The following is a 24,209-nucleotide window of genomic DNA, read 5'->3' on the forward strand; positions in this document are numbered from 1 at the left end:
CAGATGTTTTGGCCATTAATTCCCATGATTCCTCATCTCCAGGTCTAATGGCTAAGTCTGGTGCAGGCAGACAACTGGAGGGTCGTAAGTGGCCTGCCTGTTTTGGTAAATTGTAAAGGCCCTAAGGATGGCTCAGGCCCAATAGTCATAGTGACTACTACACTCTTTGCTTTTCCCTTGAGGAAGAGAGGTTTTTTTTTCCTTCATTGAAACATGCTGAGTCCACAGAATTGGCATTTACTATTCCTTATCATAAATTAGATCTCAAATATGTAAAACTACAAAATGTCCCCAGGCCGTAGGATGGCCAGAGACAAATTGGATGCCTTTAATGGTTATGTATAAGGGCTGTAGCCAAGTGCAGTTGGTCATGAAAGTGTGAGAAAATATTTAGCCCTTCCTTTTAATTTCCTCACTTTTTGGATTGGATGGATTACCATGTACATGTCTTTTAAGGTCAATTACTCCCCCTGCCAATCCATCCTTAGGCATAAAGGAAATAAGATGCTCAATACTATGTACAGTTAGTGGTCTTGTTGGTTTGAGGGATTTGGGGGAGGTCAAGGGCTGTTTTAATTTCCCAGTGTTACTTTGCAAAAGTGGGGTCTTCTGCCATTAATGGAGATGTTTTCCTGCCATGCCTTCTCCCCTGTCTTGGCTGTCAGCACATTGATATTAGTTCTGTTTGCTAATATGGGAATCCTAAATGTGGGGGCACATTGCTACTCCTCTTTGTAAGGAGTGTTAGCAAAATGGGGAGGGTACTGGAGCTGAACTTGCTGTGGGAATTAGAGCAGGCCATGGTCCACAGGGCAGCAGTCCACAGGCCCTCTGTGGTATAAAGCCTTCTAGTAACCTTCTCGTAACCTTCTCAGCCCTACCGTTAGGCAGAGGCAGGCAGCACCTCATGCTGCAGGTGGGTGGGCAGGCACAGAAGGCTCATAGCAGTGGGAAGATGCTGGGGACTGAGCTGTGTGAGCCACACAACTTGCTCTGGGCTCCACAGGCTACCCTGCTTCCCTGGGTGTCGGAAGGATGGAGCCCTGTTGCCAGTGTTGAAGGAAGAGCCACCTGCCAATTCAGTCTGCCTTTGCATGTGGAATGGGCAGGGTGGCATCTTGTCCTTTGCCTGAGGCAGCAAAACATCCTGGGCCAGCCCTGCTGTTCCAGAAAATAATGGAAGCACAAGGGTGGACTGTGAGAAATGCAGCTGCTTAAGCTCACAAACGTACTCAGGGGTTTGCTTCATCCAACCTGAACATTTTGTACATGACACATTGCTATGTATTTCCAGTCATATCTAGCTACTCAATGCATCTGGAGTCCTGTATCTAGTTCTGGGTACCACAGTTTGAAGATGACACTGGTGAACTAAAGCATATCCTGTAACGTGTGAATATATCAATATCAGCACCATAAGCATAAGCTCCTGGGCCAGAAGAGGCTTTTTGGCCATGGACCATGTCTGGTAGGCTTGAATTCAGGAAGAAGGATCAAGTATCCTGGGCTAGCCAGTGTGAGAGAAGGATGAAAGCTGGAATTCTTGCAGAGAAAGGGTTAGGCTTTTCCCTCTTAAAGAGATTAGGCAAAACAGCCTTGCAAGGGGAATGACCAATTGTCTTGAGACACCTTGAAATTACTTCATCCATAGCACCTAACACACACAGACAAAGAACTCACTTCTTACTCAGAGAAACAATAGCTAAGGCGCAATCAAGCACCTTTCCTACAATTAGCATAGGTCTGAGAAAACCATCTTTCCCATAGATAATATGTTCAGAGAGAAATAAGAATCCAGGACTTTGAAAAGACAGGAGAAGCAACCCGCCCCCGCCCCCCACCCAGTCTCTCTCTGTTAGGCAGAAAGTTCTTTAGAAATATAGAGTAAGATTGGGATGCAACGAGAGTATTTGCTGTCTGGGCAATACTGGGTTAAAAGCTTGTGCCTGCTCTCTATTTTATGATGAATAAACTTTCATTTCTAAGTGTTGTGTATGTTTGTTTGAATGCAAAACCAGGGCTGCTTCTCTCTGGCTGTGCATAAAGCTCAGCAGAAGATTCCACACCGTTTGAGACAATCTGGAGGGCAAGCAACTCCTTTTGAGATTGCCCTCCTCAATGTTACAAGATTGCCTGGTGTAACAATCCAGAGGAGAGTGGCCAGGATGGCAAGGAGCTCTGGAAATCAAGTCCTCTGAAGAATCATTGAAAGAAATGGAAATGTTTAACCTGCAGAAGAGAAGTGTAAGGGGAGTTGAGATACCTCTAGAGCTGTCCCAAGGATGTTGGATCAGAGTTGTTCTCTGTCAGTCCAGGGGCAGGATGAGAATAAATGGGTGGAAATTGTGAGGAAGATTTCAAATAAATGATAGAAAAAGTTCCTAAATGTTAGAAAAGCATCCTCTTTAACAGTGGCATACATACTTCCTGCAGAGGTCTTTGGTCCTCCTCTGCAAAGAAATAAAAACAAAAGCTTCCTAATGTTGACTACAAAGGGGGTAATTTTTTACCCCAACAGAAGTGCCTCAGGCAAGGCAAATGCTGTGTATGAAAGGCTTTTATTATGGCTTGATTTCCCCCCCAGGACATTTCAATCAGTCTGAGAATGCCTTTAGGTCTGGGCTAGTACTGGTAATTTAAGATTTAATCTTTCCTGAAGCTATACATAAGAATAAAATCTGCATAAGAGTACATGGCCTAGTGACCTTCACTGTGCATAACAACTGTTTGGCCTGCAAACTATGATCCAACATGAAAGAGCTTTCCTCGCATGGATTTTATTTCTGTTTAGTGGAAGTTTGAACTCAGACTCTTGGCTTTTAAAAGGGGCAATATCCTGTACTTTATTTTTCTTTCGTCCTTTTAGTGCCTTTTGTTTGGCAAAAAACAAATATCCTAAAAAAGCCATTTTATGCAAAACTTGGAACATTTTTGGCTTTGAGATGTTTATAGAAAAATTGCTATATTTCCAGTTGTAAGTATATATTTTGGGAGGACTATTTCACGGAAACCCATCTTTGCTAATTGAGAAACAGAGCTCTCTTAATATGGTCTTTGCATGAAACTTCAGCAAAGGATTGGTAGAAAATTGTTTAACTTAATATACTATTCATTCATTCCTCTGTCAAACTTGTCTGTGCCTGTCTGTAGAAACCAACAACTGATGAAATCAAGTTTCCAGAGGATCTGGAAAGCAAGCCTTCCCAGGGCGTAAGTTCCAAGACATCTCAAGTAGTCAGAGCAGCATCAAGAGTATGGTGCCTACAAACAGCATTGGCCACTTGCCAACACTAATAGACCAGTTGCAAACAGTGCTGGACCTTGAGCTGATCTAACAGGGCACTTAAAAACATCCTTAAATAAGAGTACTTAGGAGTTCATGTAGCACCAGCTAAGTATGCTTTAACAATTCAGAAATCCTGGATGTACTCAGAGCTGGCCCTGCCATGGGGCAGAATGAAGTGGCAGCCTCAGGTAGGAAGCAAGGAGTGGTGCCAAGTAGGAATATAAGAAGCTAGCCCTGTACTGAGCCAGACCCTTGGTCCATCTAGCTTGGTATTGCCAACACTGACCGGCAGAGGTTCTCTAGGCTTCATGCAGTATTTTCTTCTAGCCGTACAGGGAAATTCCAGGGATTAAAACTGTGTCCTTCCACATGCTCTGCCAATGAGCTACGGTCTCCTGCCATCTGAGCTGCCTTCTGACAGTTAAACTAGCGCAACAGTCTCAGGTGTAGTAGAGGATGCTGTCCCATCACAAGAGTCAATTGCCTGTCCAGCTGGTTTCCGTTCACAGACCACGATAGCCCACAATTCTGTCTTTCTCCTCAAGCAGCAAAAAGTCTTGGGCTAGCCCTGGCTGGTTTTGTCGATTAAACAGACGAAGCAGTACAACCGCCATGCCTCATTGTCAAAATGGAGGTGACAACCCAATGACATTTCACACGCACCCTTTAAACAAAGAACTGTGGCTAGATGTTTGTTTTTAAATCTTGGGGTCACAAAGGCCCTCACCAGTATCATAAATGAGGGTGACAACAGCAATGTAATTAATATTCTCTTCTCCCTAAAACTCAAAGCCTCTTTCTCTTTTTTCTTCCTACATACCTTTCTGTCATTCCCACATTAGGATAGCCATAAATGGAAAATCAATTTTAAAACTATGTATTTTTAATAAAAAAAGCTGACAAATATCCCTCTTCACAAGTTCTCAACTGGGTGCCTTCTTTTTGCAGATCCCGTGAAACAAAACGAAGGAGGAACATATCTTACTATCTCTGCAGCTATGTCTGCTAGTCCAGACAAGACTGTAATGAGATCTAAATCCTCTGATTCAGGGCCAGCTTCCTCTCTCACCTGAGGAATGTGATGATTCTTCAGTTTCTCACATGGAAGGAACAGTTTAGATCAGGGGTCGGCAACCTTTAACACTCAAAGAGCGATTTGGACCCATTTCCCACACAAAAGAAAACACCCGGAGCCGCAAAACCCCTTTGACATCTAAAATGAAGATAACACTGCATATATCGTTTTTTACCTTAATGCTATGTATATCTTCATTATGATTTAGCTGCAGCTCTTGTTCAGTCACTAAAAACTGTTATTTTTAATCTTACATTATAAACTAGTAGGACTCCTTTCCTACATTTTGAATAGAACAGCTTTCTGCAGAGTCAAAGTCAGTGCTAAAGGGCTGCATGTATTAAACAGCAAACCCCGTAAGTTTGTCAGCAGTAAAAGCAAATGAATCTACCCATGCACCATTAAATGCTCTAAACGCTGGGTTTTCTTCAGAAACTTTTCAATTTATCCATGGTTGGCCTAGGGGGGGTACGGGGGGGGGGGGAGCTCAGTAAATGGGCTCAGGTCCCAGGGTCCCAGATTGGCTGTGCCAGAGATATAGGTGTGTTTAGTGACTGATTAGCAGATAAACAGTCAAGTGCTGTGAATTGTGACAGGTCCCAAGTGCAGCTGTTAACATTCAGATGAAGGAGATTACATCTGGACAAAGAGAATCTTTTCAGCAGGGTTTGAGTAACATGAGACCCCGCAGGAAGCTTGTTTAGCAGAGGAATGTAGCGATTTACTTAACCAGCTGATTTGCCTAACTAGCTACTGCTGTGGATCAGCAGCTGGGCCGGCACATGTTTTGAGCGAAGGAGCTGCAGCAGGGGTTCAAGAGCCATTTGCGCTCCGGAGCCGCGGGTTGCTGACCCCTGGTTTAGACACTCACAAGTTTTCCCAGAGTATTCTCTGGAAAGGATTTCAATCAGAAATAAAAGCAAGCTACACTTTCTTAAAGCAAAACAAAAGAATGGCCCAACACTTTGCATGTCCCATTGAGTTCAGTGAGAGTTACTCCCAGAAAATTGCATCTACAATTGCAGCCAAAATCCTGCCTTTTCCTCCTTTGTACTTGGTCTACTCCTTCAGGTTCCACAGCAGTCTAACAAAAAGTGCTTGTTTCTATGAAGCAGACTACTATGAAAAGTGCAACAGTCATACAAAAGACAGCTACTAAATGACACACATATATCACCACAAAACAAAGATTTTATATTATGCTTAGCAAGACTGATGTTAAGAAAAAGGTCATAAAGGTGAGGCAGGGCTCCTGTGCACAGTAGCAGATCGAAATCACAACCTGGCAGAAAATACTGTACAACATTCATTGTGGGCAGGAAAGCCATAGAAATGAAGCGAGGGGAAAAGTCCACCTGCCACACAACTATTAAAGACCAGAAAATGACTGACAACCCATCTCCCTATATCAGTATTTTGGGGAGAGAGACTCTCAACTCAGAGGATGCAATCCTTAACAGATTCCCCTGAGGACAGGCCGTCTGTGACAGAAAAAAGTTGATCATCTCCATTAATTCTGAATTCCTTCTGAGAACAAGGAAAGGCATTGTCAGGAAAGACGGACCCATGTTGTTATGCATCTATCTGCATTCTTCCTCATACTTAGGTAAACTGCAAACTTCAGCACATCCTAAAACCATCCCTTTTCACAAAGCCAGGGAAGCAGGGGAGAAAACACAAGGAGGGAGAAAACAAAGCAGAGTAAGCAGATGTTCATCATATATACAAAGATGCATGGAAGAAGCAAGCTGCACCAACAAGTACAAAGCCCAAGCTATGGCAGCCCTGGAGCAATAACAGGTTCTCATGCCAACAAATAACTAATTTTTTGCCCAGCCTTCTTCTGCCTCATTTTCGCAATCTCTCAAGTTAGCTGCCAGATCATGGCACTTCTGAGAGTCTTTCAATGGTTGAGGCTTTGTTTTGCCAAACAAAAATGACAGGGTGCTGGGGGAAGTTAATAAATACACAAATAAATACAAACTTGCACATGTGAGGTGTGGAAGACAAAACAGCTGAAGGTTCCATTGGAAGCATTGCAGCCAGAGCCTCTAGCTGGTTGCTTTCCCACTTAACATTTGTACACACACTTGCTTAAGAGGAACCACAGTATCTCTGCAGAGCTTGTAGCTTTGGGAAGCAATTCCTGGGTCCACCAAGGACAGAAAAGAAGGCAGCTATTGTATATGTGGAATGAATTGTAGCTGAAACTTTAAGAATTAAATGCTATTTTGGTTTTCTGTATCGAGATATTTGATCCAATTCTAAAGTTTACTTCAGCTTGCTAATGGTGGTCTATTTTTCCAAGGTTAGCTGGATCAATAGCCTTGCTGTTTCTGTCTTCCCAACCTCTTCCACATTCTTTCCTGTCCCTTGCCTTCTTTCCGTCCATTCCTAGCTCTATTTCTCTCCAATGCACCCCTTTTATCTTGATAGTTCCCTCTCCCTCCCAAACTATGGATGCCATATTTATCTCCCCACATGCCTGACTAGCCAGGTCCCCACAGCAACCATTACCTTACATCAGGGCTCCTCAAACTTTTTCAACAGGGGGCCAGTTGAAAGGTGCCAGTGGGGGGTGCAGTTGGAAAGGTGGTGCCAGCGACACAGGTGGGCCGGTGAAGGGGCAGGGGTGGTGCGCGGGCCGGTGAGGCAAGGGCAGGGCTCATGGGTGGGGCGAGGGCGGGGCGAGGAGCGAGAGGAGGCGAGGTGCGGGGGGCACACGAGGTAGCGGCTTGCTCGCTTGGAGATCGATTTCTCCGAGCGATTCCAGAACAATCTCCGTGTGAGCAAGCTGCCACTTCCCCACGGAGGAGGCAGGCACGGAGAGTCCAAAACCTCTGTGGCTTCATAGTTTGAAGACCCATGCCTTACGTGATTAATCACATCCTCCATGGCAGCCATTTTGTGATGGTGCCCACAACTTTGCAAATTTCCAAATGCACTCACCATCCAAAAAGTTGCAGGCCTGCGTTAGAGTAACTACACTAGAATGATCAATTCCTTGAGTTGTTTGCATTAAAGTAGTTACAATCTCTCCCCCATGTATCTCTTAACTTCAAAGCACAATCTGAAACTGTCCTATTAAGAACTTTTGAGGCATAGGAGCTACAAGGATGAAGCTGTAGCTCCCTCTAGAGGACATAAATATTGTAACTGGGCATTCAGTCCTTGGAAGTTCTGCAATGGTACCCAAGTACCTTTAAGGTCAGCTTCCTTCATTTGGCAAAATTACCTGCTACTCTCTGTGATGCCTAGTCCATGTTTCCCCCTATTTACAGCCCTAGTGAGCTCTTGCCGCCCTTTATTTTCCAGTTCCTTAGGGTGAGAAAATTAGGCTAGACCTACTGAATCCAAAAGGGAGTTCCTACACCCTTCTTCCCAAAACACTCTCCTCCAGCCCATAGAAACCGCCACGGAGATTCCGGAGACCCTGCGGAATGGAATACATTCAGGTATTTGGGAAGATGGGGTTCCTCAAGAATCAGACAGAAGAATCATATAGAAATGAAGCCCTCCTCTCATGGAAGCAGTTACTGGGTCCAACCAGTAATGCTCAATTAATCCCAGGTTCACAGTTTGGCAACTACAGACTTGAGCATTATGAACAGCTATGCTTGCAAATTAGTCTAACAAGAATGCTAGATTTCTTGTTTGGAAGATTTTAGCCAGTAAAATAAGCTTTGCCCATGAAGGCTAGTGATCCTTTTCTAATGTAATGTTTTATATTAGAATGCAAAATTAACTTCAGTAGGGATCTTTTATTGAGTGATGCGAATTTACACATCTACAAATCTGGTACCTCTTCCAAAAACCACACCAAATATGCTTGAAAGGGCAAGTTGTAATACAATTTTTAGTTCAGAATATTCTTATTAAACATACTACAACTGTTTTGGTGTAACTGGCAGTCTAGTCCAAAAGGACTAGCTGGACTATGCTGGCATTATTTTATTTTATTGCATTTGTTTTGAAGCTATTATTTAAAGGTATTCTAGGTCTAATTATTGTCAGACTCAGACCTTTTGCAATGCCATTTTTTTAAACTACTGACATTAGACTGACATTACAGCTATGCTATTATTCCAGTAAAACCCAGAGGGCTAGAAATTCATTTTTAAAGAAAAATCAACACAGTGCAAACCTAAATGAGTTCAATAAAAAGATTGGTAGAGCTTATATCCAAGGAAATAGATACAGGACTGGAGTTGACTCCTGCAATTCTGTATAAGTGATTGGAATCCACAATCTAATGTGATGATGTTGTGTTCTAGTGACTGGCAAATTTGGTTTGTTTTTTAAATCTACACAGTATAATGCAGAATGTGTTCAGTTTTCTCTAAAAACGGAAGAGCACCACTGGTAATGTACATACATTATCTGGCACAGCTGTCAGAAGATTGCTTCTCCTTAAAAGACTGAGCCTAATAAAGGCACCACGTAGCTACTTTTTGCTTAGACCAAAAACAGCTCACTAGATTTAGAGTAACATTGGTAGAAGCATGTTCCAAATCAAGACAGTAATGTTTACTCAGAAGTTGATCTTACCTTTTTTTGTTTTTTTTTAAAGGTAACACTTGCAGAGACATACCCGACTTAATGGGAGTTACTGCTCTGACAAGTCACATCCTCAGGTTTTTTAAGTGTCCCTTCTCCTTCAAAATAGAAATAGCCATGGTTCAAGTTCTACCAGGTAAAACAAGTAGCAAAAAGGAACAAAATGAAACAGAAGGAACAAAAAGATGTTGTAATTGTCACCAGAGTGTCTTCTTGCTCACAGAAACAAGAATCGCTATATACACATATACCAATGGAGAAATCAAAGCCACCGATGGGGGTGAATGGTGAAACAGCTACCCAGGTGGCAGAGTTCTGTTGCTACTCTTCCATCAGGTGGCAAGAGGTGGACTCCGACACTGGAAGACTAGACCCCATAGAGCCCTTCACCGGCTGATAAACAACAGCAATGGGGTAACATGAGGATTGCTGTTCTGCTTTTCCACATCCGAGCCCATCTTCTAGACCAGCACAAAGCTGAGCATTCCTAGTGTGAGGAAGGTCATCAACCTGGCAAGGTTGGCTTCTGGACACAGGCATTCCCCACCAGCTCCAGCTCACCATCAAGCTGCAGGCTGTGATAGATACGCAGAACATGAAGGTCCTTCACGATGCGTAGGACATGAAGGTCCTGTAGAATGTCCTTAGTTGCTTCCCTTTCCACAAAAAGTATTGGCCCTTGAAAAGATGTGCAATCAGACAACCTGCAGCACTTCAAGACAGCAGATATAAATGGGAATATGTATATCCTGCCCCATACATAGGATTATTTACATATGTACGTCCATCTGCACATGTAATTTTTGAACATAAACAATGAAGAACTTGGTGTGCACAATACAGCATTGCTACATATGCTCACACTACTAAAATGTAGAACTGTAAGTTGCGTAACTTTCTCTGGACAGGCCAAGTGCCCTACAAAGTTCCCCAAGTGTCATTTCTCACCAAGAAGAGCCAGTGCCTGTATGTATGGGTAGGGAAGAGTAAAGAAGCCAGTTTCTGCCACTGGTGACAATGAATCCTGACCCAACAGTCTTCTGATATTTGCCAAGATGAAGGGTGTGGGGAGTTATTTGGTACCAAAACAGTGACCCTTAAGTCATGAATGTCTAACGGTGCCCCCCAGAATGGCAACCATGACTTATTTGCCCTTTTTCATCTTTGCAGTCTTCTCTCTTCGTTTCTTCACATGCTTTGGGATCTTGTGTTTTCTCTTCTCCCTCTGAGCCTCTTTGGTCATCTTCTTCCTTTCCTGGAAACGGGAAGGAAAAACTGATGTTATGCTTCCATATGTTATGAAATAGCAGCAAAAGCCATTACATATTACACTTTTATTTCCACAGTGCCATCGATTTATGTAGTGTTTTAGAGCCATAAAAATGTCAGGCCTTGCCTCAAGGATAGATAGGCTATGTTATTTATGTATTAAATTTGCTTAAAAGCTGTCCATTAGCAACATGCTCTCTGGGCAGCCATTACAATATAAAATCAGCAAATAACATTAATAAAATAATACAATTAAAATACAATAAACAAAATATCACAATACAATAAATAAAAATAAAGCATACATTAATATGATGTTTACCCCACTATTTAAGGAACACAGCATTGAGACTCCTAGTTCTTCCACTTAGGACAAGCACACTCCTTGCAGACAGCAGCATATGCCATATAAAAGTAAATTTGTATAAAGTGGGTCGGCGGGCTAGGTTCAGCAATGGCAAGTTATAAGCTTGGCTGAGCCAAAAACTTACCTCAGCAACCCAGTCTTTCAGCTCCTCCGTTTAAAAGCTGGCCTCTTTTATTACTGTAAGCACTACTGAGATAACATATGGAAACAAAGCATTTTACATCCTTAGGATCTGCGCTATACACTAGGGTGGCACCCCGGCTATGGAATGCACTCCCCAGAGAGATTCGCCTGGCACCGTCGTTATATGCTTTTCAGCGCCAGGTCAAGACCTTTTTATTTACCCGATATTTTAAAGTTTAAATATTTTAATTATATTTTTATCCTCAGTCGTATGTTACTATGATGTATTTATTAGGTTGTTTTATATTGTAAGCTGTCCAGAGATGTAATTGACAAGTTAGAAATACCCCCAATAAAGACAGACAGGGGGAAAGGTAGCTTTAAATGGTGGCAGGAGAAGCTGCCTTCTATCAAACCAGATTGCTGCTGTCACCACACTTACTGGCAGCCATTTTTCAGGTTTTAGGGTGAAGTCTTTCACAGCTATACCTCAAAATCAAACCTGGGACCTTCTACAGGCAAAGTATGTGCTCTACCAAACAATCTAATGCATGTTTGGACAGGAAAAAAGGCCTACAAATCCCAGGAGGACCCAGACAACCATGGCTGGCTGCTGTATACTGGGAGTTGTAGGCCTTTTCCCTGCCTAAACCTGTATAGGATGGTATGCTTAGTGACTAACCTTTTTATTCACATCCATTTCAGCAGGCTGATCTTTAGGATGTACAGATTCTTCCTGTTCTTTGCAACCTGGTTCAGTGTTGTCAGAATCCCCACCATCATCTTCAGAATCTGTTTCTGCCTCCTCTTTGCCTTCAAGGAGAGCAGGCACCTGGGACAGACAACAGAAGCTTGTTATTCCACATCTGGATAGGAGCACATGTGCTGGTGGTGGCACAGGGAGCAAAGCTGCTAGGTACAACTAGGTGGCTCCAGGAGCTCCCAGGCAGAGCTTTCCCTCTGAAGACATGCCTCCAACATATCAAAAGCACAGGATGCCAGATGATATTAATCCTGGGGAGTCTGCAATGCTTAATAAAGCTTCAACACATAAAACAGCCTCACCTTCTGAACACCAGACAAATCCTTCTTTAACCCAGTCACAGTCTGGTACAGAATCTGTTAAAAAAAGCCAATAGTCTCAATAAAACATAGTTACATTTATATAGCACATTTTAAATATTTCAAGCTGGATTTCCAAAATAGTGCCTGTGGATGCCTCCTTTTGGTCTTTTGCTGCCCCTCCTGATTTTTATTTTATCGAAGGTGGGTTTTTGTTCTTGCTTTAATAACTGGGAGGCTGGCATGATGCAAAGTGAGGTGCTACCCTTCAGTGTCATCTCTACTTGAGTTTAAAATAGTGGGCTTGTTTTCTTTTGGGGCTCAAACCCCAGCACCTTTGTCTTGTATTTGGTTTCTCAGGCAAGCTAATTTTCTTCCAGTCCCATCAGTTTGCCTTCCAGAAAATGTTGTTCCCCATGATAGCCATTTTATGAATGGGCAGGCCTCTCCCTATGGCAGCCATTTTGTGAGAGTGCCCACACCACCTGCCAAACTCAAGCTGCGCCCTTTGACCCAAAAAGTTGGGGAAAGTTGAGAATCACTTTTAGAGCAAGGTTCCCCCAAGTTCTGATTTTTCCCAAGGCTATTCAGGCTATTACTACAGTACTTTAACAGTGGCATATAAGACAAGAGCTTTCCTTTTGAAGACAGCCTCAGTACTAGCCTGATGCCTTCATCCTGAGTGGGGCTGGACCCAGAGCTTTGCTTGCACTACATGAAAGGAGTAGGGAGGAGATATCTTGTAATCCTCCTTTCTTCCTGTGTCTCCTGGGAAGCTGCTCTGGGCACCTGGGGAACTTTCTACAACCACACTAAGGGCACTGCTGGGAGAATGACAGAAATGGTTTCCCCACTCTCCTGCTGGATCCTAGTGCCCCCAGTGAGTGGAAAGAGCTGTTCCATTCATGGAAATGCCAATCTGGATATTCAGTTCAGAAACCCTTACATTATCCTGCTGCATGTTTAAGGCTGTATCATCTTCCTTCAGTTTCATCATTATGTCCACATCTCTCTCATAGTTCTTAACTTCAGTCAGAGTTCTAGGGATATATGCTTTTTTGAACACCTAGGAAGGCAAAATAATCATAAGCATCCAGTCAATTCCTCAATATGGTTTCAGTTCTGTCTTCTCCTACTTTTTTAACACTAGTTACCATTTATTTATTTGTTTGTTTGTTTGTTTGTTTGTTTGAAACATTTTTATGCCACCCCCATCGCAACAAAGCCTCGGGGCAGCTTACAACAAGTAGTAGTATTACCACAGAACAGGACAAATCTCAGACATAAGATCCATATGATCATCAAGTATGCACTTTGATGGGGAAACATAACTTATGAATCAATCAGAAGTCCTAGATTCAGTCAGTAGTCACTAATATGATCGCACTGACACAATTTTCTCCACTGGCTTTATCTGTCTCTATTCTGCTCTACATTATGTTGCCCACATGAGTACATATTTGGGACAACTGGAGCTACTTGGACATAAAAGGAAATGTCCATATCCTTGCCTTTAAAAAAATCTAGTTCTACAAACACAAATGGAAATTATGTTTGCTGGAACTAAAAAAAGCATATTAGGCACAAGGCCATCTTAGAGGCTGAGCTTTCTGGGAGCGATATTTATTTCCCTGTAAGGTGTCCTAGTGTATCCTCCAGTTCTTTTAATATTGAAACAAAAGACAGAAGGATTAAATGGTGCAAGACTGATAGATTAAATGAATTATGCTAACTGTCCAAAGACTGCAAAAACCGCCATACCATCAATGTTAGACAGTGTACAGTTGATTATAAAGACATTAAAGAGTGTTCTTGAAGCACTGAGCAACATTTTAGGTTATTTCAGAGGAGACATGATGTGTACAGAAGGGGGAAAAAATCATCCATCTTTTGTCCTACCTCTTCATCCACATTATCTTGATTGGACCTTTCTTCCTCCGTTCTCTCAGATGATATTTTCATGGCCTGCAGAGCATAATGCAAGGAATATCAGCCCTTGGATCAGAAAATAATCAAGCAGATTGTACTTTCCTGTATGTGTCTTACGTGAGTCTTTTTCAGTGATGCATCCATCAGGGTGCTGAACCTCTTTTCAATTCCATTTTGGAGCAACTCTCAAGGGGCACATTCTAGTGACACGTGGACCCAAAGCAAAAGGACCAGGCCAAATATACTGGTATATTTTAGCTTAAAGGTCTCACTCTCAGTAGCTCAGCTTTAGGAGAGGCATTTCAACATTTCAGAATGGGAGAAAAATCTGCAAAAGCTAGGAAGCCACCAAAGAGCTGGGAGTTGGGGGAAAGGGCATTCCATCTGAGGAATTCAGAAGGATTGCACTTCCTCTTCCACAGGTGATTTGGGAAACCTGCCAAGGTCTCTTAACAAAAAAACTTTTCACTCCAGCTCCTTTCATTCCTCCTGAATACCCTAATCTCGGAGCATTCAGGGTCCACGTGGCTGTGAGAAAGGTGAGCCAGGAACTCAACAAGCAGCAACTGCATGATGGACATGGTGCTTTATGTTGTATGAAGCCCCTTGAAGTGTCCCACGATCAGGCTCCAAATAGCACACTGACTGACTGAATCCAGCATTAAAGCGAAGCAGGCAAGGGGGATTTGCAGCACGCTAGACCAAAAATGCACCCAGTTCTTAGTGCACGTACCATATGCCTATTTGTACATTACTTACATGTAGGAAGTTGTGCACTGAAGTAAGGAAGGAGGGATGCATCCCTCCTGGCCCCTGCACCTGATGTCTCATTCCCAAACCAGCCCTGACAGCTGCTCGCTGAGTGCAGCTGTCTGCAAAGAACCAGTACACATGCTCAGACACAGGCACTCAGCCACTGTGCCCGAGGCATGGATACCGGGAGGCAGATGTATGACTTACATATGGGGTAAGGCCTGCAGCACAGCCCTGCTGCTGGCTGAGCACAGAACCAGCCTACATGTAAATAATACATATAGGAAGATGCAGGCAGTCTTGAAAGGAATGCATTAGTGTTTATACTGTGTAGAGTATTTCCACACTGCCCTTCTAGATCAGTCCAAGTGGCTTACAAAAGATTCAAAACATGAACACTGTTGGGATAAAAATACAGCAAAATAATATAAAACTGTAATGTTAAAAAGCCAAATTAAAAAGGTTTTTTAAATAGAGAACTAAAATTGAATAAAATGTTTATCTTCATGAATAGTGTCCCCACCCCACCAAATTACTAAACCTTACCTTTTCAAGGTAAGCATCCATATTCTCACTTGTAATCGATGGATCGGTGACAAACTCAAAAAGCTCTCTCACTGTCATTACGGCAACATTATATTTTTGGAAAAAACCTGCCAGAAAGGATCAATGAAGGACATTAAGTCACTAGAACCATTACTGTCATAGGTTGCCTGCATGAATAAACTGCTGACATCAAACATTGTGTGCTTCTAGGCTCCTGCACAAACTGCTAAAGGCTTGCAAACTCAATTATTCAATGACAGAAAAGAACAGAGTTAAAAGAGTTCTCCTGAAAAACTCATCTTCCAAGCACATTTAAAAAATCACTGTAAAATCTGGCCAGCACTTCTTGCACGCTATGCCGCCAGCAGAAAGCAGGTAGATGTGAAGGCAAGTAACATATCAAAATAGGGCAGAATTGGCCTGCAACTTAACTGGTCCATGTTTTTCCTTCAAGCCATGCTTTCTTCTTATTTTTACCACATCCTCACCTTTAAATAAAGGTGATAAATGCCCTCACCTTTCAGATTGTACATGCAACAATTCTTTAGAACACAAAATATCATAGAACATAAACATTTATATAAAAACTAGAGCAGCAGACGATTAGCTGCTTAAATATTGCTCTGTAAATCATTTAAATGCATGTCAGAGTAAAAATATATTTAAGTTTCTCCTAAATTCTAACAAAGAAAGGACCATATGGGGAGTACTTGCCAACCTGAAGCTCTCAATGGTGGCCTGAAAAGGAGAGCTTAAGATGCCAAATTTAAGGCTTAGACAGTTTTATAAGGATGCAGGCCATCTTTTCCAAGCCAAAACCAATCACTAGTATGCACCCTATTACTGGTTGCAACAGAACCTAGCAGGGATCCGTTGCTTTTTAAATAAGACGTTACAATGAACTACCTTCAGCACTTAAGGAAAAGATATTCATGTGACTGACTGCCTTGGGGGTCAGGTTTGGGGGCAGGACATGATTACCCACCTAACGAACAGGACAAACACATGATTTTCAGTTACGTGGCCAGCATTGTTTCCCCCCGCAGTTTGCTGGAATACTCCCAGCATCAAGGGCCACTGAAATAGCATACCGGTGAGCTACCATGACCAGATCTGTATATGAATGTCTCCTATCTTATTTGTCAGGGATAAATAAATTCTGTGAGCAGACTGTACATAAAAAAAGATTCAAGTGTTGAACAAATGGGAGGTGGGGAGCCATCAGAGATGCTCCTGGCCTGGGGCAGCATGCGGTGTTGTGCCAGTCACAAGGATCTCCTTCCTACTCACCATTGATATTGGCGCAGTCTTTCCTCAGGAATTCTAAAGCATGTGGGTGGTCGTGTTCCACAGACTGGGACACATCGATGATGTACACCTCCCCACTGTGGTACCTGGAGAACAGCGAAAGGCAGAATCATGCTTTTTGTTCGTGTTGCAAGTTATTACTATTTCTAAAATGCTCTGGCTGCATTAAGCAGCTTTTAAAAAGAGTATTCTCCTATTAGGGGAAAACTGAGAGGGACAAGTGCTTATGGGTTTCCTGGAGGAAGAGAGGGCCTCAGTGCTTTATAAGTAATTTCTGCGAAATGATGTTGCTATGACATGAGTCCTTGATCCATTTGCAAACAAAGGGGAGCAAATGGGTTAGGTCGTCCCTTGAGCTCTTAAGCTGATTTCATTGGGAAATCTGTGAACTGGATGTTGACCTGACTTAGAAAGATCCCAGAACAAGGATTTAAATTTTAGGAAAATTTTGAAACAGTCTGCAGGTCCAGTAATTCCTCTAAGAATTTGAACAGATCAGCTAAAGATTCTCTCTTCCTGCTGTACACAGCAACTATTTTAACCTTTTCATGTGAAAGCTGTTTCAGTACAGCAGCTAACAGTTAAGCTGAAAAAAACTCATCTGAAACCAGAATCAATGGCCTTCCCCATCTTCCTAGTGTTTTGAACCACAACTCCAAGCAGTCCCAACTAGCATGACCCGTTGTGAAAGCTGTCATTCAAAACACCCAAAAGGTACCAGGGTTGCTTTAAGGTTGACTGATAAAAAGGCCTGGTTTGCACATAATGCTAACCCATGGCTTCTTTAAACCATAGTTTGTTGCCCTATCCAAGGTTTGTCTGACAGACAATCAAGCAAAATGCAGTTTGTTTTCTCAGTCTTTGGGTTGTTTGTTGCTCTCCTCATTTGCCTTCCCTCTCCTGTTTCACAACTCATGAACAACCCACAATTCCTCACCCATGGTCAAACACAGTCACGATCCAGAAGCAAAGCATAGGTTTTCTCTGTGGGCTGCTCACAGTTAACAACCCATGGAAATAACCCATAGATCTGTTTACATGACATGGTAGCCCACCCATTAATTTATATTGTACTGGGTACTTTGCCATTTTTGCCATAACAAGCAAAAATGTGAAATCATAACCTCACAACCTCAGGCACAATGGGACAACCCCTCAGACAAATTAACCCACGGTAACTTGTCATGACAAGTGAACAGGCTCATAGCCAACCCATAGGTATCAATCTGCATATAACAACAGCCCATGAGTCAATAATCATGGGTGCATACCAGGTGTATTGCCATTATGCTCAAACCAGGTATATGTCTATGGAGCACTTGGGACACCTGAAATGTGCTAAACGTTATCATCATTTCAGGATGGCAACAATGTTTGATCAATTTGGATATTCTGCACACAGTTTTAGTTGTAAGACGTCTAAGCCAACTGTCATTGAACCCCAAAAACACTTTTCGGAAAAAATACAGAAATTTGGAATTTACTCATTTTATAGGATAAATGATGCTCTTTGTTGTTTTTGGAAGCTCTGCTAATTCTGGAAGAGATCTTAGATAAGTGTGGCATGAACAGTCTTGCAATTCACAAGCTGTGAAGCCAGGACACCCACACCCTACCTCAAGGGCAGAGCTGCACTCCCCAGCTTTTTCCAACATGATGAAAAAAAAAAATAGCAATGATATTCAAGTTCAGAAAACATACAGCATATTAAATTCACTGAGATCTGCATGGACAAGCTTTGCATCCTGGTACATTCTTCTCATATATTGTATGACTTGGAGATATGACTCCCGGGCTTTTGACTCCGATAACTGTGCATTTTTCAACAGAGGAGCAGGCCTTGGATGAAAAGAAGAAACACAGAATAAAAGGTCTTTGTCATCAGTTACACTCATCCTTCACTAATCTACCAACTCTGGTTCAGTATAGCGAGTAAGAAAACGGCCAGAATCTGGCTACAGTGGCAAGGTATTTACCTCCCTTGCCAGTCTGCTTCAGGTCAGGTGCTCAAACTATGCAATGGGAACTGATGTGCTTTGGCTTGCAAGGAATGCTCCACTTATTCGGTGGGTTGCTACTCAAGAAAGACCCCATGGGGTCCCATTCAGATGACCTGAGCTGTCATACAGGAAGTAACCCCTGGTTTTTAAGTGAGCTGCAGAGGGTTGCATCCAAAATGAATGTAACTTGCCCCATTATTTTCAATGGGTCTGCTTTAAGTAGGACTCACAACAAACATGACTCCAATGACCCAGGTGCTATTAGATCACTAGAGTTTAAAAACTGAGAGCACGCTTTTTTTTTAAACATTAGTGAACGTTAGTGAAATCAGCCAAGAAATGATAAGCTCCGAAAAACTTAATCATGGATCTACTCTGCAATCTTGCATCCTCCACTGAATTCGAAGGGATGTACTTTTGAGAAGACTGCGAAGCTAATAAACTGAAACAAGGTTACTTTGCAATACACAGTGTTTGAGTACTTACACATCATTTTTGCCAATGAAGCCCATAACAAGAACATGACTTCTTAGCATAATAGGTTCTGGGCATGGAATTTGCGCTGTGTGTAGCCTATAAAAAAGACAAAACATTGCCATTATCCAGTGTTATAGTTTTTAAACATTACACATCAAGAACAGAGTTTAAGAACTTCTGGAGAAGCCATTCCTTTTCCTTAAAGATTTTTAAAGAGTTGTAATATATATTTCAGAACAAGGATAATTAAATCTCACAAAGCCTTGTTTCGCACCATCCTTTCCCAACCTGGTGCACTCCAGATGTTTTAAAAAAGGCAAAAATATTTCAAAAAGACAGAAAAAAAGGAATTCTGATTCTCAAATGATCTAATTTTAATTTACATTTGCATTTTTGTAAGTGATAATAAAAGTGTACAAAAGAAAAACAAGCCTTCATATGGCAGAAAGGTACCTTTTATCTGTTAGAAAAGGGACACTGAGTTGTTGTGAAAAGGCACATAGGCAGCTGCCTCGTACTGAGCTGGACACTTGGCCCATCAACCCCAGCATTATTGATACTGAGAGTGGCTCTCCAGAGTTTCAGGCATGATTTTTCCCAGACCTCCTCGAAGATGCTGGAAATTGAACCTGTAACCTTCCACTCGTCAAGCAGGTATACTACCAGCGAGCCTCAAAAATGAGCCAAAGAACAGGAACCCACATATGGAGAATCCTGGGCTGGATGTGTGGTATGGGAAAAGAATTGGTGGATTTCTGGCCTGTTCCAATCCTGCAATCAAAGGATTCCCTCAGGCTCATTACGACAGAAGCCAGCTCCAGCGGCCAGCGCAGACGCACGCGGCACCGGAGCACGCTGCCCGCCGGCCCAGGTGATCGGGCGTGCGTGGTGTGTGACGGGGCGGGACTCGGAGGCGCCCTGTGGCCACAAAGCAGCGGCCAGGGCTGGCGGCCTTGGGCTGGCGGCCAAAGGGGTCGCCGCCGTTTGGGAGCCGTTCGGGGGACGAGAGGGGGGCTGGGCTGGCCAAGGACTCTTGTTGAAATAGGCTTGCCTACCACTGAATCTTAGGGAAGGGGAAGGAATTTTTTTTCTCCTTTTATTTTTTCTTTATCGTTCTTTTTTCTCCTCTATCGAACTGCTTTATAATTTTACCCTGCTTTAATCAGTGCTTTGAGTCATCCCTGGCCATGTCGACGTTTATATATCCTGGGGAACACACGGGCGCTGCTATCGGCGTGGTCACGGGCAATGGTCGTTACAGCAATAGGGACCTAACGTGTCCACGTAGAAGAAGGATGGACAGATGGCTGACACCTATCCCTCCTTCTGGTTCTGCCCCCAACCAGAGGGCGCCAGGTAGCCTTGTCAACCACCCCTCGGGCCTTACGGTGCTGCTGCTCAATGCCAGGTCGGTCAATAATAAATCTTCCCTCATCCATGACTTGATTGTGGATGAGGGGGCCAACCTGGCTTGCATAACGGAGACCTGGGCGGGAGGGAGGGGATGTTGCCCTCTCCCAATTGTGCCCGCCCGGGTATCTGGTTCAACACTGTTCACGCCCAGAAGGGAGGGGAGGGGGAGTCGCATTGGTTTACCAAGCCTCCATCTCTCTCACGGGTTTTCCGGTCCCTTCGAGACCAGGGCTAGAGTGCCTCTACTTGGTGTTGGGCGAACGAGACAGATTGGGGATTCTATTGGTGTACCGTGCACCCTTCTGCCCAGCAGTCTCCCTATCTGAGCTGACAGAGACCATCTCGGACCTGGTGCTGAGGACCACCAGGATGTTGGTCCTGGGGGACTTCAATCTCCATGCCGAGTCTGGACTGACCGGGGCGGCTCAGGACTTCATGGCCTCTATGATGGCCATGGGCCTGTCTCAACACGTCATCGGCCCGACCCATGAACGTGGACACACTCTGGACCTGGTTTTCTCGACGGGGCAGGAAGAGGATGACCTGAGGGTGAGGAACTTATGTTTGACTCCCCTGTCATGGTCAGATCACCTCCTGGTGAGGTTTGTGCTCGAGAGTGGCCTCTCCCTCTATAAGAGTGCGGACCTGATTGTATGGGCCCGCCCTCGGAGCCAGATGGATCCGGATGGATTCCTGAAGGCCCTGGGGGAGTTTCCGGCTGACAAGACTGGTGCTCCTGTCCAGGCTCTGGTCGAAGTATGGAATGGGGAGATGACCAGGGCTGTGGACACGATCGCTCCCAAGCGTCCTCTCCCACCGGGCAGAGTCCGCTCTTCCCCTTGGCATACACCTGAATTGCGGGCGATGAAGCGGGTTGGGAGACAACTAGAGCGTAGGTGGAGGAAATCATGGGATGAATCTGACCGAACACACTTGAGAGCCCACTATCAGGCCTATGCTGTGGCGGTGAAGGCGGCGAAAAAGAAGTTTTTTTCCGCTTCCATTGCCTCCTCACTATGCCGTCTGGCGGAGCTTTTTCGAGTGGTACAAGGCCTGGTTCACCCGGGTCCTAAGGAAGATCCGATGCCACCCTCAAAGGCCCGCTGTGACGATTTTGCCAGGCATTTCAGGGAGAAAATCGCTCAGATTCGTCACGAGCTGGACTCCACTAATGAATCAGAGGTCTCTGGGGAGACGCCAATGCTACCATCTGGTCCAAAATTATTGGAGGAATTTCAATTATTGCAGCCCGATGATGTGGACAAGGTGCTTGGACGAGTACGTCCCACCACTTGCCTATTGGATCCTTGCCCATCTTGGTTAATAAATAACTCCAAGCATGGGATTGGGACCTGGATCTTGGAAGTGGTTAACGCTTCCCTGAGGGAGGGTCAGGTGCCTGCCCCTTTAAAGGAGGCGGTAGTCCGACCGGTCCTGAAGAAAGCGTCACTGGATCCAGAGATGGCCACTAACTATAGACCTGTGGCCAACATCCCGTTTCTGGGCAAGGTGTTGGAGCGAGTGGTGGCGGGACAACTCCAAGCACTCTTGGATGAAACTGATTATCTGGATCCTTTTCAGTCCGGCTTCAGACCCGGATACAGTAATGAATCTGCCTTGGTCGCCCTGTACGATGACCTGTGCAGGGAGAAGGACAGGGGGAGTGCATCTCTGTTGGTTCTTCTGGACCTCTCGGCGGCTTTCGATACCATCGACCATGGTATCCTTCTGGATAGGCTAGCGGGATTGGGGGTTGGAGGCACTGCTTTGCAGTGGTTCCGCTCCTATCTCAACGGTCGATTCCAAAAGGTAGTGCTGGGGGACTATGGCTCTGCGCCATGGCAGCTATGCCATGGAGTACCACAGGGCTCCATTCTATCCCCTCTGCTATTTAACATCTATATGAAACTGCTGGGAGAGGTCATCAGGAGGTGTGGGCTGCAGAATCATCAATACGCTGATGATACCCAGCTCTACCTCTCGTTTTCCACTAATCCAGGTGAGGCAGTGGCTGTGCTGAACCGGTGCTTGGCCGAGGTAATGGAATGGATGAGGGCCAATAAACTGAAACTCAGCCCAGACAAGATGGAGGTCCTGTTGGTTGGCGGATCGGGCTTCAGAGAGGGTGGATTTGACCTGGTCCTGAATGGTGCAACACTCCCTCTTAGGGATAAGGTCCGCAGCTTAGGAGTACTCCTCGACCCGGAGCTTTCTTTGGAAGCTCAGGTGACAGCGGTGGCGAGGACTGCCTTCCTTCAGCTTTGGCTGATTAATCAGCTGCGCCCCTACCTGGAGTACGACTGCCTGGCGACGGTGACACACGCGCTGGTGACTTCCCACCTAGACTTCTGTAACGCGCTTTATGTGGGGCTTCCCCTGAAGACAGTCCGAACACTTCAATTGGTGCAAAATAGAGCTGCCAGGTTGCTGACGGGGCGTTATGCTCACATGACTCCAGTCCTCTGTCAGCTTCACTGGCTTCCCATTGAAGCCCGGGCCCAATTCAAGGTGTTGATTACGACCTATAAAGCCCTAAACGGCTTGGGTCCTGGCTACCTGAACGAGCGCTTACGTCCGTATATGCCCGACTGCCCTTTGAGATCTGCAGGAGAGTCCCTTCTCCGGGAACCCTCCATGAAAGAAATTAGGAGAGTAAGTACTCGGAGGAGGGCTTTCTCTGCGGTGGCGCCCAACCTATGGAATTCACTCCCCAAAGAGGTCCGCCTGGCACCGTCGTTACTGGTTTTTCGGCGCCAGGTAAAGACCTTTTTATTTAAACATCATTTTAATTGTTAAAATATATGATCTGGCCAGGGCAACTTCTTCTTCCTTCTCTTTTCTCCTCCTATATTATTTATTTACTTATTTTATACTGATAATTTTAATTTTATATTATTATGTTTGTAACTCAGTGTATTTTTTGTATTTTTGTATTTAATGGTAATTTATTATGTTCTATTGTATTTCAATGTATTTTATTGTGTGGTAAGCCACCCCGAGGCTTCGTCAAGGGGCAGCATAGAAATGTTATAATAACAACAACAACAACAACAACAACATGGCCTATGGGAAGGAAACAAAGACTAAGGAAGAAGAAAATGGTCACCTTGTTAAATTCCTCATTTCTTTTTCTGCCCACGTCTTGACCATTTTTCTTGGGTTCCCTTTGCAGTATCCATGGCGAAACCTTGAAAACACAAACAGGGACAATGAATTATAAAATCCAGAATGGAAATTATTTTGCACAAGACACCCCAGCAAGATTGTACAAGCAAGTGTGAAACTTCAAACTCACCTGAATTCCCCACTCACATATTTATCCCGATCTTTAAACATCAGAATAGAAGTTTTATAAATCTTTATTGCTCTGTTCTCTCCATTTGCAGTACTGGCATGATATACATTCGCCTATCAAATTATAAACAATGAAAACAAGAATATATTAAGGAATTCTATCAATTGCTGCATTTGTCAAGGTCTCCCATGTCCCCACCAGCTGCCTCAAAGTCTCTTTTTTGTCCCTTGGTTATTTTTCCCGAAGAGGCTGCTACCCCCGGCTTGATACCAGCTTTTCACCAACTCCATTTTGACAGTCATTGGCATCCTGTTCCAAGTAGCCAAAGCAGCTCACTAGAAGGGCAGTCAATGATTTTCCCCAAGAATCTAGCTGTTCAGGAAAGTTAAAAAGTGTAACCCACTCTCTTTTTGGTGGAAAAGGAGATTTGACAGCTAGCTGTCAGAAATCTCTGTTCTGACAGATCAAAGGTTTTGCCCCCCCCCCTTCTTTTTTTTGGACAGGGATGCCAACCTCTTTTCCGGTGCTGATGCAGCCATTGATCTCTGATATGACACCTCTTGTTAGCATCTTGAAAAGGATCATTCGAGTTCTTGGATCCAGAACCTAAGGATGACAAAAAAAGACCACAGCAAAATTTCAGTACTCAGAGATGCTGTAAGAGGAATTGCCAAACTTAAAACTCAATGTAAAGCTCTGTAAGCTGAACCACTAATTTATTCTGCAGAGTTTGTTCCATTCCACACATT

At 43.9% G+C, this 24,209-nt stretch overlaps 1 protein-coding gene across 2 annotated transcripts in view; it reads right to left on the bottom strand.

Annotated features, from left to right (window-relative positions):
- Positions 1-9,093: 9,093 nt before the first annotated feature.
- RIOK1 (RIO kinase 1) overlaps positions 9,094-24,209 on the bottom strand; it is a 29,062-nt gene continuing 13,946 nt past the window's right edge. For both annotated transcript variants that reach the window (XM_044455297.1, XM_044455298.1), the window contains 12 exons: positions 23,974-24,066; positions 23,461-23,573; positions 23,272-23,352; positions 18,762-18,848; positions 17,977-18,114; positions 16,258-16,361; positions 14,968-15,074; positions 13,639-13,704; positions 12,686-12,805; positions 11,743-11,796; positions 11,360-11,509; positions 9,094-10,173 (listed from right to left, as the gene is read on the bottom strand). In XM_044455297.1, the coding sequence (XP_044311232.1) occupies positions 10,063-10,173; positions 11,360-11,509; positions 11,743-11,796; positions 12,686-12,805; positions 13,639-13,704; positions 14,968-15,074; positions 16,258-16,361; positions 17,977-18,114; positions 18,762-18,848; positions 23,272-23,352; positions 23,461-23,573; positions 23,974-24,066 (1,224 nt within the window). In that variant the 3' untranslated portion in view covers positions 9,094-10,062. The remainder of the gene's footprint in view (positions 10,174-11,359; positions 11,510-11,742; positions 11,797-12,685; positions 12,806-13,638; positions 13,705-14,967; positions 15,075-16,257; positions 16,362-17,976; positions 18,115-18,761; positions 18,849-23,271; positions 23,353-23,460; positions 23,574-23,973; positions 24,067-24,209) is intronic.

The sequence above is a fragment of the Varanus komodoensis genome, unplaced genomic scaffold (genome assembly GCF_004798865.1).
Source record: "Varanus komodoensis strain SLA01 unplaced genomic scaffold, ASM479886v1 scaffold8, whole genome shotgun sequence".
In the NCBI taxonomy this organism is placed as follows: Eukaryota; Metazoa; Chordata; class Lepidosauria; order Squamata; family Varanidae; genus Varanus; species Varanus komodoensis.